Source organism: Hippocampus comes, unplaced genomic scaffold (assembly GCF_001891065.2).
Source record: "Hippocampus comes isolate QL1 unplaced genomic scaffold, H_comes_QL1_v1.1 scaffold90, whole genome shotgun sequence".
NCBI classification, from domain to species: domain Eukaryota; kingdom Metazoa; phylum Chordata; class Actinopteri; order Syngnathiformes; family Syngnathidae; genus Hippocampus; species Hippocampus comes.
Genome location: NW_017804912.1, coordinates 90,082 through 106,440, shown reverse-complemented (window position 1 = coordinate 106,440; position 16,359 = coordinate 90,082). Strand labels below are relative to the sequence as shown.

General features: G+C 47.5%; 4 protein-coding genes across 5 annotated transcripts in view; 3 read left to right on the top strand and 1 right to left on the bottom strand.

The window, feature by feature from the left end:
• The first annotated feature begins 675 nt into the window (after positions 1 to 675).
• Positions 676 to 4,646, top strand: ddx10 (DEAD (Asp-Glu-Ala-Asp) box polypeptide 10). Its single transcript, XM_019885972.1, has 2 exons — positions 676 to 2,009; positions 2,882 to 4,646. The coding sequence occupies exons 1-2, from the start codon at positions 711 to 713 to the stop codon at positions 4,022 to 4,024; spliced, it is 2,442 nt and encodes an 813-aa protein (XP_019741531.1). The 5' UTR covers positions 676 to 710; the 3' UTR covers positions 4,025 to 4,646.
• Positions 4,647 to 5,025: 379 nt separating this feature from the next.
• LOC109524483 (transcription initiation factor TFIID subunit 4B-like) lies at positions 5,026 to 9,591 on the top strand. Its single transcript, XM_019884421.1, has 11 exons — positions 5,026 to 5,439; positions 5,616 to 6,005; positions 6,420 to 6,541; positions 6,614 to 6,724; positions 7,074 to 7,190; positions 7,656 to 7,778; positions 7,849 to 7,938; positions 8,077 to 8,253; positions 8,319 to 8,448; positions 8,891 to 8,975; positions 9,227 to 9,591. The coding sequence occupies exons 2-11, from the start codon at positions 5,624 to 5,626 to the stop codon at positions 9,564 to 9,566; spliced, it is 1,677 nt and encodes a 558-aa protein (XP_019739980.1). The 5' UTR covers positions 5,026 to 5,439; positions 5,616 to 5,623; the 3' UTR covers positions 9,567 to 9,591.
• A 247-nt stretch (positions 9,592 to 9,838) lies between these two features.
• LOC109525330 (uncharacterized) lies at positions 9,839 to 14,933 on the bottom strand. The gene is made up of 5 exons (XM_019885769.1): positions 13,600 to 14,933; positions 12,746 to 12,900; positions 12,123 to 12,267; positions 11,737 to 12,042; positions 9,839 to 10,679 (listed from the first exon to the last, which is right to left on the bottom strand). The coding sequence occupies exons 1-5, from the start codon at positions 14,803 to 14,805 to the stop codon at positions 10,551 to 10,553; spliced, it is 1,941 nt and encodes a 646-aa protein (XP_019741328.1). The 5' UTR covers positions 14,806 to 14,933; the 3' UTR covers positions 9,839 to 10,550.
• lrrc41 (leucine rich repeat containing 41) overlaps positions 14,369 to 16,359 on the top strand; it is a 13,112-nt gene continuing 11,121 nt past the window's right edge. The window contains exon 1 of one of the 2 annotated variants that reach the window (XM_019885802.1): positions 14,369 to 14,424. Coding sequence is in view for 1 of the 2 variants with exons in the window: in XM_019885796.1 (XP_019741355.1) it covers positions 15,773 to 15,869 (97 nt within the window). In the remaining variant the exon portion in view is untranslated. Of the gene's footprint in view, positions 14,425 to 15,693; positions 15,870 to 16,359 lie in introns of those variants that run through there. The other variant, XM_019885796.1, reaches the window with a different exon arrangement.

Here is a 16,359-nt window from a genome sequence, read left to right as displayed (position 1 = left end):
CAAAAAGCTCCGTAGTAAATTTGACTATTAGATTCCTGAATTTAAAAAATGCATTATTTTATTATGTAGAATAGTTATGGTGGTGAAAACAGTTATTCATTGTATATTGATATTAAAATTTACAGGGAACAATCTCCTCAGAAACTGAGGAAATAAAATAATAAAATAAAACCGAATGAAAAAAAACCATTACCTGTATGGGGAAATGGGAACTACAGAATAAAATCAATTAAGAATCAATTAATAGATGACTATGAAGTGTAAAATAAAGTAGCTAATCAATTATGATTTAAGATTTTATGTTTGTTTGAATTACTTTGTACGAAGACGAGCAATTTAGATAGCAAGAAAACGAGTCAACTGAGAGATTATTGGGTGGCGCTAATGCTTTCTCATAGTTTGCAAACACAAAAAGAAGAAGACTACGATGGCGGCTGGTGATGACGCAATCACAACACGACGTTTGCCCCACGCTTACACTCGAGTCGGTCCACCGAGGCGTGTTTTCCCTAATCTCTTCTGCTGATTTTTTTGTTTTGACTCAATAACAAGAGATAACATGGCAGACACGTCGGATCCAATAAAAGACTTTGAAAAATGGAAAAAGAAATACAATTTGAAGAAAGCTCGCGTCAAGCGTGAACGTAGCCAAAAGAAGAAGCCGGAGTGGCAGCTGATTTTTTTGTTTTGACTCAATAACAAGAGATAACATGGCAGACACGTCGGATCCAATAAAAGACTTTGAAAAATGGAAAAAGAAATACAATTTGAAGAAAGCTCGCGTCAAGCGTGAACGTAGCCAAAAGAAGAAGCCGGAGTGGCAGGTCGAGCGAGAGAACATCGCCCGGCTGGTGAGCAAGTACGGCGATATCGACAGCAAGGAAGTCATCAAGTTTTCCGACTTCCCAATTTCCAAGAAAACTCTTTTAGCCCTCCAGGAGTGTCAGTACAGGCAGCCCACGGAGATCCAGAAGCAGACGATCGGCTTCGCGCTGCAGGGGAAGGACGTGCTGGGCGCTGCCAAGACCGGATCTGGAAAGACTTTAGCCTTCCTCATCCCGGTGCTGGAGTGTCTGTACCGCCAGCAGTGGAGCTCCGTGGACGGCCTGGGCGCCCTCATCATCTCACCCACCAGGGAGCTGGCCTATCAGACCTTCGAGGTGCTCCGCAAAGTGGGCAAGAACCACGACTTCTCAGCTGGGCTCATCATCGGTGGCAAGGAGCTGAAGGGCGAGTCGGAGAAGATCCACCGCACCAACATCGTCATCTGCACACCGGGCCGGCTGCTGCAGCACATGGACGAGACGGCGGCCTTCCACGCGTCCGACCTGCGCATGTTGGTGCTGGACGAAGCCGACCGCATCCTGGACATGGGCTTTGCCGACACGCTCAACGCCATCGTGGAGAACCTCCCCGCCGGCCGCCAGACGCTACTCTTTTCCGCCACGCAGACCAAGTCGGTCAAAGACCTGGCGCGCCTCAGCCTCAAGGAGCCCGAGTACGTTTGGGTGCACGAGAAGGCCAAGTTCAGCACGCCGGCCACGCTGGAGCAGAGCTACGTGGTGTGCGAGCTCCACGACAAAGTCAACATGCTCTTCTCCTTCATCCGAAGTCACCTGAAGAAGAAGATCATGGTGTTCTTTGCTTGCTGCAAGGAGGTGCAGTACTTGTTCCGCATCTTCTGCCGCCTCCGGCCGGGCATCCCCGTGCTGGCGCTGCACGGCAAGCAGCAGCAGATGAAGCGTGTGGAGGTCTACGACGACTTCCTGCGGAAGAAGAATGCCGTCCTCTTCGCAACAGACATCGCCGCGAGGGGACTGGACTTCCCGGCCGTCAACTGGGTGCTGCAGTATGACTGTCCCGAGGACGCAGACACCTACATCCACAGGGTGGGCCGCACCGCCAGGTACAAGGAGGGCGGCGAGGCTCTGCTCCTGCTGCTGCCCTCCGAGGAGACGGGCATGATTGCCCAGCTGCAGGAGAAGAAGGTGCCCGTCAACAAGATCCAGGTGGGTTCTCCGGGATCTTGTCATCTATTATGATTTCGTTTAGGCATCACACTTGAACATGGCTTTTATTTCTTCTGCTGCCCATTTATGCAGCCAAGTATAACACTTGTTTACTTTGTTTTGACTCCTTATGCAGGTTCCAATCAGGCAACAATCTAGAAAGTGTCATTTTGTTTGATATCTTTTGTAGTCTGTTTGGGCAGAAAACTATCAAACATCTGTTTACTTTGTCTTTCGATTCCATTTTCAGCCCTTTTAAGCAACAAACTAAAAGTCTTCCTGTTTACTTCTGTTTGTCTGTGTAGGCCACACACTCGACAAATTCTTTGTCTTTTATTTCTTCAGCAGTCCGCTTAGGCAGAGAATTAACTATTTACACCCTGTTTGGATTTCTTCCGCAGCCTGTTTAGCAGCAAACTACAAAACATAGCATTTACTTTCTGTTCTGATTTGTCATTCAGTCCATTTAGGCAGAAAACTAAAATGATTCCTTTTTACTTTCTGTTTTGGATTTGTTCTCAGCCCCGTTAGGCAGCAAACTAGAACATTTCTTTTTCACAATGTATTTGTATTTTTTGTCCATCCCATTGAGGCAACAACTTGGAAATACCTCCTGTTTATTTACTTTTGATTTTGATTCCTTCTGCTGGCCGTTGAGGCAGCAAACTACTGTTGACCGTTTTAATTTCTTTTGCAATTCATTGTGGTGGCAAACTGCAAAATGTCTTGTTTGCTTGTGTTTTAGATTTGTTCAGCAGCCCGTTTAGGCAGCAAAGTCAAAAACCCTTTGTTTACTTCCCGTTTTTGTTTCCTTAAATTCCATGCTGATATTGTGATTTTTTTTTTTAAATTAACTGTCCGCTTGATTGCAGGTGAATCCAGAGAAGCTTCAGAATGTTCAGCAGAAGCTGGAGGCCTTCCTGGCTCAAGAGCAGGAGCAGAAGGAACGGGCCCAGCGCTGCTTCGTCTCCTACCTGCGCTCAGTGTACCTGATGAAGAACAAGGGCGTGTTTGACGTCTTCAAGCTCCCGCTGCACGAGTATGCGCTGTCCTTGGGCCTGGCGGTGGCGCCGCGCGTGCGCTTCCTCAACAAAGCCGAGGCGCAGAGAGCGGAGAAGAAGCCCGAGGAAGACGAAGAACTGAGCAGCTTCAAAGCCCAACTGAGAGGAGATGGTCCTCGCCAGGAGGAATCTGAAGATGACAGTGAGGATGACGACGATGATGATGATGGTGATGATGAGGATCGGGCCGAAGCACCCCCCGTGGATGTCGACGATGACGACCTGAGAGACTTGGACTTCCTCACACTCAAACGAAAGGATGTCTTCAATACGGAGGAAGCGCACCAGGCCCAGGTGGATGACTCCAGCAAGACGAAACCCCAAAAGGTGACCAAGTTTAAAGAGGCCAAGAAGATCCTCAAAAGGAACTTCAAAGTCAACACCAAAGTGTCCTTCACGGAGGAAGGACAAGCTATGCAGGTGTGGCCTCCCGTGCAGCGCTCGGCCGCCAGCCAGGACGCAGTGCAGGAGCAAGACGAGGAGGACGACGTGTCGGGGATCAACGTGGAGAAGGCCAAGGAGCGGCTGAGGAGGGAGGACGAGGAGTTCGACAAGCGGGAGTACAGCCGCAAAATAAAGGCCAAACACAGAGAAAAGAGGCTGAAGGCCAAAGCGGCCAGGAGGGAGGCCAGCAAGCAGCGCGGAGACAAGTCGGAGGACCGCGACGAAGACGACGAGGATGAGGTGGTGGCATATCTGGCTAACAGCGGCGAGGAAGAGTTTGACCCCAGCACCCTGCCGGACCCTGACAGACACCGCGACAACAGCGACGACGAGGATGAAGATGAGCCCGCTAAACGCAGCTACAGTAGCAGCGAAGAAGATGAGGCACCAGTAAGGAAGAGGAAGAAGGCAAGGCAGCAGCAAGAGGAGGAACACGCAGTGCTGGACACGGGCCTGTCGCTGGCCGAGGACGAGCAGCTGGTCCTGCAGCTGCTCTCAGGACGCACGTGAAGCCAACGTGATGGTGGCCATTTTGTTTCCTAATCATTATCATGATGTCACATGAAAGACTTGACTCTTATCCAACTATGATGTCCTTGATTTATTGTACAGGAATCATATTATTATAAAGGGATACACAGTTATTCTGTTATTAAAATTTGGATTGGGTGTTTTTTGCCTCACGACTACAACATCAGATCCACTTCAAGGGATCTGTAGTCATATATCCTTACCTTCCGTTAAATTTTAGACAAGCCCCTGCTTTGTACATTTCCAAACATATCTGCCGACACATCCTTATTCTCTGGCTGTTCCAGTGCTTTCTGGTGTATATGTGTCTGTGTCATTAATTTGTGTTTCAATTCACTGTGTTTACTTTCTTTTGATGCTGTATTATTTTATGTTATATGTAAAGTGCTTTGTTCCAACTACAGCTGTTGTCAAATGCGCGAGATAAAATTGTATTGTATAATTCAAGATAAAAGCAACAGTGCAGCCTTCCTGCAATAAGAACCAACCCCAAGAAGGTGGTGGCATTATATTTTTCCTCTGCAGAAGCCGGATGGAAATTATATTAATGTGACGGTTTCTTCTTTTGGAAACGGTATTAAAATGAAAGGAAAGCTCATCACAAAACAGTTCCTATGTTTCCTGAATGCATCACGCTGCGAGTGTTTAGATAGAAGGTCTGGTTCAAGTCACCAAAGAGTATGTAAATTACATAAATTGGATATATAAAATCTTTCGTGTGTGAGTGTGTGCGCGCGCGCGTGAAAATGTGTTCTTCCTGCGCGCGCAGAACGCATCACTGGTAACACCAAGACTGCGTTCACCTTGGAGTGCGAAATTTACATACTGTTAGAATTAATCGAGTTTAATAATATGGGAAGAACGAAAGGGACAGATATTCAACATGCCAGATTTGCCTATTTGATTGAACGCATCACTGTGAACAAGAGTACGAGCTTTCAGGCGGGCCGGTGTATGTTCATGTCACCTGAAGAGTACGTAATTTACGCCACGAGACGCCGCCGATTCGACTATTCTAAAAACACACCCGGCGCCCATCTTTGTAACATCTTATATTTTCCATAACATGAGTATCATCCTTTATTTTGTCTAAGATGTGAACGTTGATTACTATTCGTCACGTGGCTTTGCAACGCGTTTCATGCAAAGTCTTGTGACATGGCGAAATTGGAATTGTTAGCACACATTTATTTCACAGTTGGCCATTCATTGTTGAAAATATTAGACCTATTTATATCCTTTCGAGTAGCTGAAACACATTTCACTTTAATAATCCAGGTAAATGGAAATTAATTGAGTACACCTGCCGGCAGCAGCTCGGTTTTAAGTAGCTGAAAAGGGGTCGTTTGACGCTGCGGTGTGCTTAGAAAGTACGCATTCATAGCGAAATAAAGGTAAGTTCCTTTTATGTAATTTGTTGAAAAAAACTGCCTTGACCACACACTCGCGTAAAATATCAAGTGTTTTCCACTTAAAAGTAATCAAGGCTACGCAATTTAGGGACACAATTGTTGAAAAAGTTTGTCTTACAAATTGAATTGTATTAAGTCACATTTATTTCCCCGTTTAGAAACAATAATGGCTATGAATAAGGACCCCATGGGGGCAGTACAAGATGGAGAGCCCACCATTCAAGTGAAGAACCTCCAAGTCGCGGCCAAGTGTGGCCATGTTCCTTCTCCAGGTGTTTCCAAGGGGCCAGTCTACCAACCCACCTCCACCTCCTCGGTTCCTGCTCCTCAGATGTCGTCCCCCTCCGTCATGGTGGTAACCAAGGTTTCCAAGCCGAGCGGGGCAAGTGCCAATGGGCCCAAAGCGGTTCTGAGCCAGGCCAACACCACAATGAACCCGACCTCAGTCCAGGGTAGGACAGTGGTGATCACCGTTCCCAGGTCAACCGGACCACAGGTGCCCATGGCGCCTCGGACACAGTTGCCCGCTAACATCCAGATTCCACCAGGTATTTCATTTTTCACCTCTTGACTGAAACTACTTTTCTGTGTCGTAGCAACATGAAAATATTTCCCCCAAATGACAGTCTATCAAAATGCTGAGTCTGGTAGAAATGGCCACTTCAACCAGAGTACAAAGCACGAAGAAGTAGAAGAGCTTATCTACTTCGTTTTTTGGGAATTAGTTTATTATGGAGGATTTTAGAGGTACACACTAGAAGGTGTACCACAATGTCCATTGAAATGAAGCAAAACATTGTTTTTGTTTAGCCTACATTGTCTTAAATAGTGTCATTACTGTATGCTTACGTTACTGGCGAGAAGGAATGAATACAATTTTCATTAGTCAAGTAAACAAATTAAACTTGTATTGCCAAGCACCACTATATAAATAGGTATCATCCGTATTCTCAAATGAACAGGTATGATGCTGATCCGCAGTGACAGTGGTCAGCTGATGCTGATGTCCCAGCAGGCTTTGGCTCAGGCTCAACAGGCACTGAGAACCGGCAACGGGCAAGCCACCGGAATTCTGGCCCGGCAGGTATGACAAAGTCCCGTGTGCCTGCACTCGCATGCGCTCACGGTTGGCGTCTGTGCTGCTTTGCAACATCAGGTGTCCACGGCAGGTGCCACAAGTCAAAGCAATGAGAAGGTGACAGTGATTAGGATGACGGCTCCTCAGACTTTCCAGCCACCAGCCGTCCAGAAGACGGCTGTGGTCAAGGTAGGAGCATGTAAATAATATTTAAAAAATACAAACGTTTGATAAAGGTCCAAATAATATTAGACAAATAAGAACCAAAAATATTTGAACAGATAAATATTAGAAACAACTACAACAAAATGAAAAATTCTCGGTGTGTTGGGGGCATTATTACCCAAAAATACAGATGCAAAGAATAAAAATATTATATATTAAATATTATATATAATCATTAAATACAAATAAAAATAAAATACATATATGACCAAAAAATAGGAAAACAATAATGGAAAATCAAATAAGTACAAAATGCTTGAAATGTTGTCAGGGTATCTGCGTAAAACTTTCATCTGTGTTTGTGTGCCTTCAGGTGATCGGCGTGACTCCCAAGCCAGCTGTGGTTCAGACCCGCAGCGAGGTGGCTGAGCATGCTTGTCAGCCGGTCACCGTGGAAACCAAGAAAGAGCCTCCACCCACATTTAGTCAGGCGAGTGCCGGGTCCTTGCGTAGTTTAGTATAATTTCTCCAAAAGGCAATTTTTCTTCATACAATGAACCCCCTTGCACCACGGAATTTACATTTCAGACCACCCCTGCAACAAGTGAAACATGTGAAATAGAAATACCCGATTGAAAAACTGTTTTTATATTGTTTATGGCACTTCATTTTTTTAGGGTTTTTAAACACACTTGATATTGATGGGGCGCAAGACCACTGGATAGTACATAAACACTGGATAAACAATTGAACTGTGCACCGATTCCTCGGTATTCAAGGTAGTCAGTTTTTTTTTTTGGGGGGGGGGGTTCAAAATAAACTTATCATCTGGCAATATACGGTCATCAAAATTCCAAGCTTTTCAAGTTATGAGCTGTGGTTTGTTGACTTTTTTTCCCCCTTTTCTTTGTCGGGAGATGTTAAGGATGTTTCCTTTTGTCCTTCTGGCCACCAGGAGACGTTGGAGAGTGTAAAGAAGTGCAAGAACTTCCTGGTGACGCTAATGAAGCTGGCCTGCAGCGACTCTAAGTCTGTCAACATGGCCAACAACGTGCGAGGCCTGGTCAGGGGTCTGCTGGTGAGATTCATGATATTGCCATCGCTGGTTTTGGCCGTTGGGACACGTAACGTTCACGTTGCTGTCGCAGGAAGGCAGGATAGAGGCGGAGGAGTTCACTGAGGCGCTCTATCAGGAGCTCAAGTCCACACCGCAACCCTGCTTGGTTCCCTTCCTCAAAGTGAGTGAGAGACCGTCACACTAGATTTTTAGGAATTAAATGGAATTGATTGCTCAGTAAGATTTCTTTTTTTAACTCATTCACTGCCATGGAGATTTCTAACAGTAGTAGTCCTTCTACTTTTGTATCTACTGACAGAAAAGTCTCCCCGCAGTGCGTCGCCTTACCGCAGACCCTCAGGTATTCATCCAGCAGGCCTGCTCGTCGTCGTCGTCTTCGTCGTCCTCCTCCTGCTCTTCCTCCTCCTCCTGCCCCCCTGCTGTGAAGAAGCCCAACGTGAACCCAGCTCCAAGTCCGAGAGCCCTCCATCCGGTGGTCTGTGCTGTTTGAGTGACAACTTTCAAAGTCATGTCGGGTCCTGCTAATGATCTGTTTTACAGTCAAGTGGCGCAAGCGTGTTGGCCCAGTCCACAACTTTCACCACCAAGGACTTCAGAGGCAACTCTATCCCCAAAGTCACCCCGGTCCAGATTGGAAGAAATTTCACAGGTTGTCCCTTTTACTCTGCTGGTTAAAGCCACGTTTTTTTCTTCTGGTCTGTGTAAATGGCTCTGTCGTAGTTGGCTTCATTTATTGCAATAGTCGTATTCCTGACCCTCCCATGATAGAGCCAGGTAAAGTTTGACCATTTCCAAGAATATCCAAAGCAAGAGTTTTTCACCATGCCCCCATCCAATAGCCATCCATTTTCATTCAACTCACTGAGCTGCCATTTTGGTTTCTATGGCCCCCTGCTGTTGACGTAAATTGCCATCCAACTGCCCTCGGGCTCGCATTGTAAAAGTCACAGCTGACCTGTTTTCTGGGTTTGGTCACGTCGGTACCTTTCAATAGAGAACAACTCGGAGAAAACTGTCGTAGCATTTAAACGGGCAATGTGAAAGGGGCTCCTGACACAGAATGGTCTACAAAATCCAAGTGTATTTTTTTTCTTTTTTTTTTTTTACACTAGGGAGGCACTCCATGACGCAACCTTTTGCTCGAGATCATCCGTGCGCCCCCAGACTTGCTTTCAGGGACACTTCAGCCTCGTACAAGTAAGAAGATTCAGATGCATTTCGCGGCAAGTGTGTGTCCAAATGCTCTCATCTCAAATGTATTGAACTTCAAAGTTAAATACAGCTGAACTGCACTTGAGCAGTAAGTCATTTGTGTCCGGTAAATGGAGCCAACGTACTACTGGTGGTCCTCGTATCACACTTTGAGAAGGACTAAATTAGCTAATCATTTAATTATGAGCACCTTGCCCACCAGTTGTCTAACCTGTCCACGTCCCGCCCCCCCGCAGAGAAGATGATGACATTAACGACGTGGCGTCCATGGCCGGCGTCAACCTGCGCGAGGAGAACGCTCAGATCCTGACCAGCGCGGTGGGCTCTGTGGTGCAGTCGTGCCAGGATCAGCTCTTCCTGTCTCCCGGCCCCTTGCTGGGCCGCATCCTGTGCGCAGGACGGCCGCTGGGGGTGACCCAAGTGGGCCCAGAGGCGGTGGCTCTGGTTTCTCATGCCGCTCAGGAATATCTCCGCGGCCTTCTGGAGAAGCTCAGCATGAGGGCGGAACACCGCAAGGCACCACTGAAGGTACTCCGGTCGGCCTTCCTGGCTTATGTTGCGTCTGGGCTCCTATGAGCCGCTTCGCTTGGCACCCGTAGGAGGACCCGTGGCACGCCAAAGTGTGACGAAAAAAAGTCACGATAAAAATGTGCTTTACAAAAATATAAATAATAAATAAAAATAATAATAGACTATCTGCCACCTGTTTTTCACAGAGGATAAAGAATATATTCCCGTGAGTTGTTAAAATATATCCATGCATTTCTCTGTTGTGTATGCCAATGTATAATACTGTGACTGTCAATGCTAATTGTTGGCATGTCAATAGCTTTTCTCATAAGTTAACATTAAGATAGCAGGGTTGTTGTTTTTTTGCAAGTTGAACTTCTTTGTTTCATGTTCAGTCAACTTCAGGAATTGTTTGCTCTCCCCCAAAAGCTGCTTTTCATATCTCAAATTTCCAGTCTTGAGCCTAAGCAAGAACATGGCCGTAACAATGGCTCGTCTCCGGGAAAACTTCGAAGTTGGGTCTGCAATAATACATGTTGAAGTTTAGGAGTTTGTCTTTGTTGTGAAATATCTTTTTTTTTGTTTGTTAGTTGCAGTAGACCCCACTACTCGCGGGGGGATAAGGACAAGCCAGCCCGTGAATTGCAAAAATCCATGTATAATAGATTCCCATTTCAACCCAATAAAATGCTGATCAACAACCTAAAAACGTAAAAAAAAAAACCCAATTTTTTTCATGCCAACTAAAGAAATTTGAATTTGCGGATGCTGAATCACATGTACGTGGGGGTCCACTGTTATTCTGATGCTGTGCTCATTGTTTTGTATGTTGTGTTGAAGCTTTCGTTGAAGCCGTCTTTGTTTTTCTCACTCAGTTTCATTAAAAAATGTCCACAAGCATTTTGTGTCATGTTATACCTAGAAAAAAAAAACGAACTGTTTTCTTCGCAGATACATTTTGTGCTGGATGTCCTGTCACATGACATCGTCATCATTACAGTACTAACAGGAGCAGTTTGTCCCTGTGCGATCGATGGGCGACTTGACTTTTTACAGCTCTTCGCAGTCTTCCACCCCGCCCGCCCGACCTAATAGGTACTGGCAGAGGTATGAGGAGGCATCGGCGCTGCCGCAGGAGCCCGTCAGCCGAAATCCCCTCTGTTGTAAACGCTCCAGCACCTGCACCCGCAAGCAAGCGAGAATTTTAAAACAATTTGGAATCTTTCAATGAACCTACCGCCTCAAGATACACAGGTCAACTATGTGAACTACAAAACTGCCAATCTTTCAGTTATTTTGGAGACCTTTCGTCTTCAGCTACAAAAGTCTGACAAATGAATGACCACGCTACCAACCTCCCACAGCAGCTAAATACATTGCAGCTATGTGAACCACTACATGAACGATTTATAAATACTAAAGAGAATTTAGTCTTTGATAAACTTTCCACCGAAACCAGCTATGCCAATGTTGCCTATAGTGTGTGAATCATTGCACTACCGACCATTGCTCTTCTCATAAACCGTAGACAATTTAATCTTCCATAAAACTCCCAAGCCAGCTACTCAAAAAGTCCTGCAGACACGGTATTATTTTAATGTTTCTGATACCTGTACAGCGTTGAGGGTGCAGTCGTCATCAAGAGGAAAGCGACAGACATACGCGGGGTCCTTCTCCGGTCTGTCGCTTCCGGATTTGCACACCAACTCTCTCACTTCAGGGAAGGTCTCTCCCAGGGTCGTCCGCCGACCACTCAGCATGATCCTCTTGTGCGGATCTTGAGCGAGTTGTAAACGCTCCAGCACCTGCACCCGCAAGCAAGCAAGAATTTTAAAAACAATTTGGAATCTTGAAATGAACCTACCGCCTCAAGATACGCAGGTCAACTATGCGAACTACTAAGCTGCCAATCTTTCATTTATTTTGGAGACCTTTTCGTCTTCAGCTACAAAAGTCTGACGAATGACCACGCTACCAACATCCCACAGCAGCGAAATACATTGCAGCTATGTGAACCACTACACGAACGCTTTACAAATACTAAAGAGAATTTATCGTCTTTGATAAACTTTCCACCCAAACCAGCTATGCCAATGTTGCCTATAGTATGTGAACCATTGCACTACCGACCATTGCTGTTCTCATAAACCGGAGGCAATTTAATCTTCCATAAACCTCCCAAGCCAGCTACTCAAAAAGTCCTTCAGACACGGTATTATTTTAATATTTCTGATACCTGTACAGAGTTGAGGGTGCAGTCGTCCTCAAGAGGAAAGCGACAGACATGCGCGGGGTCCTTCTCCGGTCTGGCGCTTCCGGATTTGCACACCAACTCTCTCACTTCAGGGAAGGTCTCCCCCAGGGTGGTCCGTCGACCACTCAGCGTGATCCTCTCGTGCGGATCTCGAGCCACCTGAACCGCTACGCACTCCCACGGCGCCGCTGCGTTCTCGCTTTCCCTCAAGCCGTGCCAGCGCCGAAGTTCCGCCTGCAGAGGAGCCAGCTGGAAGAAGGAGGCCTCCTCATACAGCAGAGCGTACTCCTGCCGGCACAGCCACAAGGGCAAGAGGAAAAGCTCGATGTGAAACGCTACACGACCAACCCAGCGGTGCGCGCACTCACGTTGAAGTCATCCGGGAGGAGGAGCTTGGAGGTGCGCAGGAAGTTGAGGATGTAGCGGAACATGGCGCCGTCTCGGTCGATGAAGTAGTGTTGCCGCAGACTGTCGAGCACAATCGGCTCGCTTCCGTCAAACAATCGCCCGATCCTGCTGGCACACTGCTAACGCATCACATGACGCCAACAACGAGGGACATATTTCAATTTTGGTCATTTTCTACACCAGTCAGTGTGTGAACCGTTGCCCTACAAACCTAAAATTCCCAACCATTTAGAAGCTACAAAGGTTTGCTATGCAAATCATTCTGTCATGAACCTCCCATAAAGGTACAGAAAAGTCAGCAAGATCTAGTCTAATGAAGCAACAGAAGTGGGCCGAGTGAACCACTCTATGTCATGGACGCAGCCACACTATCAGCATTGTGAACCACTACACGACAACTCTTGCACACCCATTTTTTAAACAATACAGATTAGTCCTATTTAGTCTCATGAGTCAGCTACACAACGTGCCACATAAGCATCAAAGACAGTTTAGTCTTCAATGAACCTCCCTCCCACCCCCCACAAAACTCTACGATACGAAACACTACAAAACACTGCAAAAGCTCCAGCACATGACTCACCGTGACTCGGGGTACTTTGTGAGGGTTTCCAAGCTGCTGGTGTACGTGTGACCTCCCACGTCCACGTGGACCGGTGCGTTGGCTTTGCTGAGTTGCGCTGTCGAGGGGATGTCAGACAAACCGGGCGGGGACGCCGAAATCTGCCCATCGCTGTCCTGGGACATATGACACACTCGGTCAGCACCTGTGGGCCTGTTAGCGAGGGCTAGCTTTCTAGGATTCGAGATAACACACTGATGGAAGTGACCCAATTGCCAAATGTGTGTGTGTGTGTGTGTGTGTGTGTGTGTGTGTGTGTGTGTACCACTGAGCGCCAGTTAGCTTGAGGGCGTCACTGTTGTGCATGCTGGGTAACTTAATGAGCGAGGCGTGGTTGCCATGGCAACCAATGCCTTGGTGGCCACTCATTACATGCGTTAATGCAATAAAAGCCCACAGGACACAACATCAGGGACACACACTCATGAGATCAAGTTATTGTAAAAATCGACACTGTGTCAAACTGTTTCTAATATTTTGATGGGAAGCATTCCAAGTTCGATACAGTACACACACCAAACTGGAAACTACAGTATGAACTCCAATAATGAAGACAGTGGACCGGGCTTAGGACCTGGTCCGTGAATAGAGAGTATCCGCATGTATAATTCGGACCGTCATTTTTCTATTCTTTTATTTTTAAAGAAAGGAAAATTGAATTAATTCATGAATCCAAAGGTTTAAAACGACGAATATGCGTGGGTCGACTGTATTTCTTAAGGAATGAATCGCGTTATGCTTGTTGAGGCCAAATTGGACACAGATTTAATGGCCCAGGGGTACTTCAGGAGGGGTCCCGTGACCTTTCAGGCTACCTGAGTGACGGTGGCGCGGACAGGAGACCGCGCATGCGCATGTCTTTCTCTGGCTCCTGACTTCGCGCCCAGTCTTTTGGGGTGGGGAGGCGCAAAACTCGTGATCTCAGCACCCACGTGACCGCGTTCCATTGCCGCGCACCGCCCGCTGCAGTCTGTGTCGGCGACGCCCAAGATGCTGTCGAGCGTCGCTATGGAGACGGCGCCGATGCAGTGGTTGGTGTAAGTCCTGGAAAGCTTGGCGGCGCGCGACAGCATTTGCATGCGCGTGCCCAGAAGATTCTTCCCGACTGCCTTGTTCTCGAACCATGTGCCGTCGGCCGGGCCGCAGGCGTCGCGCGGCCGCTGGAAGAAAGCTCGGCACAGCGGGTTGCGCTTGGCCAGGTAGCGCACGAAGCTGGCGTACGGACACAGCGAGGTGCGCGTCTCGTACATGCGGGGCCGCAGCGTGACGTCTTCGTCGGCGGCCGTCTTCCGGCTGCCCCGCGTCGCTCGGAAGTAAACGAACTTCCGGCCTTGCTCGTCGGCGGCCAGCGCGAAGGAGTCCTCGCGAAGCTCGCGTTGCTTCTCGCGGCCTCTGGTGCTGAAGTACATGCAGGTCTCGAACCAAACCTTGTTGAGCAGCCCCGGGGGTGTGGACGCGTCGAACATGGACGACTCGTAGAGGCGGCGCAGGTCGGAGCGCGCGATCGCCTGTTTCTGCACCACCGGCCCGGCGCCCCGCTCCTCCAACCGCCGGATGACCGCCGCCAAGGCGAGGTTGGCCCCGCGCAGCTCCGGGTCCTTGGTGAGGTCCAGCGTGCGGCAGTGGGGCGGCTCGTTCAGGTAGCGGTTGAGCGAGCTCCGGATGCTGACGAGCGACGACTTGCTGTACAACTGGCCGCTTTTAGAGCGCGCCTCCGCGTAAAAGGAGCGCAGCAGAGCGCACAGCTCCGCCTTGTCCAGGCTCTCGAAGTCCGGACTGCGCGCCTTGTCGCTCAGGTACTCCCGGAAAATGCGCACGGCGTAGCGGGTCGCCAGCCGGGTGTTGTCGCTCAGCCGGGTGCGCTCCTGGGGCTCGGGTGAGAGTCGGGCGCTGCTGTCCACGCTCGGAGTGCCGACCGCCGCGGACTCCCAGCTCTCCTCCCCGGTGATGCGCACGCCCTGGATGTCGTTCTCCCAGCCCGAAAACTCCGTGCAGCCTCCGCTCTCAGGCGCTCTCGCCATATTGCGGTCTGCGTGCCAAGCGGTCCGCAGACACTGCGCATGCTCGTTATATTGGACCGCAGCGCCCCCCACCCCCTCCACCACCACCACCACCACACGCACAGAAAAGTCCTTTCGTTGTTTCGTGACCTTCAGCCGTGCTCGTACTTGTTTTCTTTTTTTTTTTCAATTCTTTTTTTATTGTGAAATCACATCCATACAGTCAATGAAAGAACAAAGTATACAAGTTCTTAATATATCTGATCATACATAAGATTATCTCAATTTAAAATAACCAAGATTGAGTAAGCAATACGTAACGTGTAGGGACCAATAAGAAGTACTGTATAACTATATGACCATTTTTTTTAACTATAGTAAAATAAAAACAGACAAGAAAACAACAAACAGACAAGACAAAAAAAAACAGTGGGGTAAACCTCTCAGACTCGTTACGCATACTATTACAGGAATTGTCAACATACAGACTTGAATAAAACAGCAGAGAGAGTAAGTGTAAGGGGTGGCACAGAAGTCGACTCTAAACAAATGATGGTCGTACTGGCGTGATATACTTCATCCATCTTTCCCATCTATTCAAAAAAGTGTCTTGTTTCATTCTCAGAGCAAAGGTAATCCTCTCCATTTTGAACATGTCATAGACTATGTCGATCCATTCTTCAACAGTAGGTTTTTCAGGTTTTAACCACTTTCTTGTAATAGCTTTCCTGCAAGCAGCACTTAGGATCTGAAATAAATATTTAACATTATTAGAAGCATTTTCTGATGTAATGGCCCCTAAGAATAACGACTCAAATTTAAATTGGATGTCCATGCTCGTACTTGTTTTCGGTGCAGGGCGAGTCTGCTTGCCTCCTTGCCAGTGGGGTCGCTATTGTTTTTACGTTCGCCATCTTCTCCTGACGTCACTTCCTTGTAGTGCAGCCGTGTGTTTTTTTTATACGCGCTCACACACATATACACTAGCATGGAGAAGAAGCATATCACGACTTTAAGGGACGTCTGCTTGAAAGCCGTCCATTGTCATTTCTGTTTACAAAATGTGGGCGCAGGGCAGATTCTCGGTAAGTGGAACACATGTTTTATTTTTGTTCGCGTTGAGGGCTCCCCAAACAACGGCGAGCATTTCAGCTAGTGATGGGAAACTGAAGCCTCATGAAGCAATGAGGCCTTCCATCCAACTGGGTCGGTTCTGGGCCAACGCATCATGAGGCTCCATTTGTTCTATTGCGCCATCATGTGGACAATAAATGTCATGACACAGTGATTAAAATACCATGGATTTGATGGAGTCGAAAGGGCGGGGAGTTGTGATGTGAATGAATGTGCGTGTTACTTGAAAGAATGGTTGCTTTATTTTCGACATTGACATAAACAAGGAACAAGATACACCTTTCACTCATTTTTATTCAGGAAAACAAGCATTTCCAAAGTGTTTGGCTTTAAACGGTTTCTTTTTTTCGATAGGATTTCTCCTGCTTTTGAAAATAGTCTTTCACAAGGGACGGATGAGGCTGGGGTGCAGAGAAAGGTTATAGCTAATTTGTAGAGGTT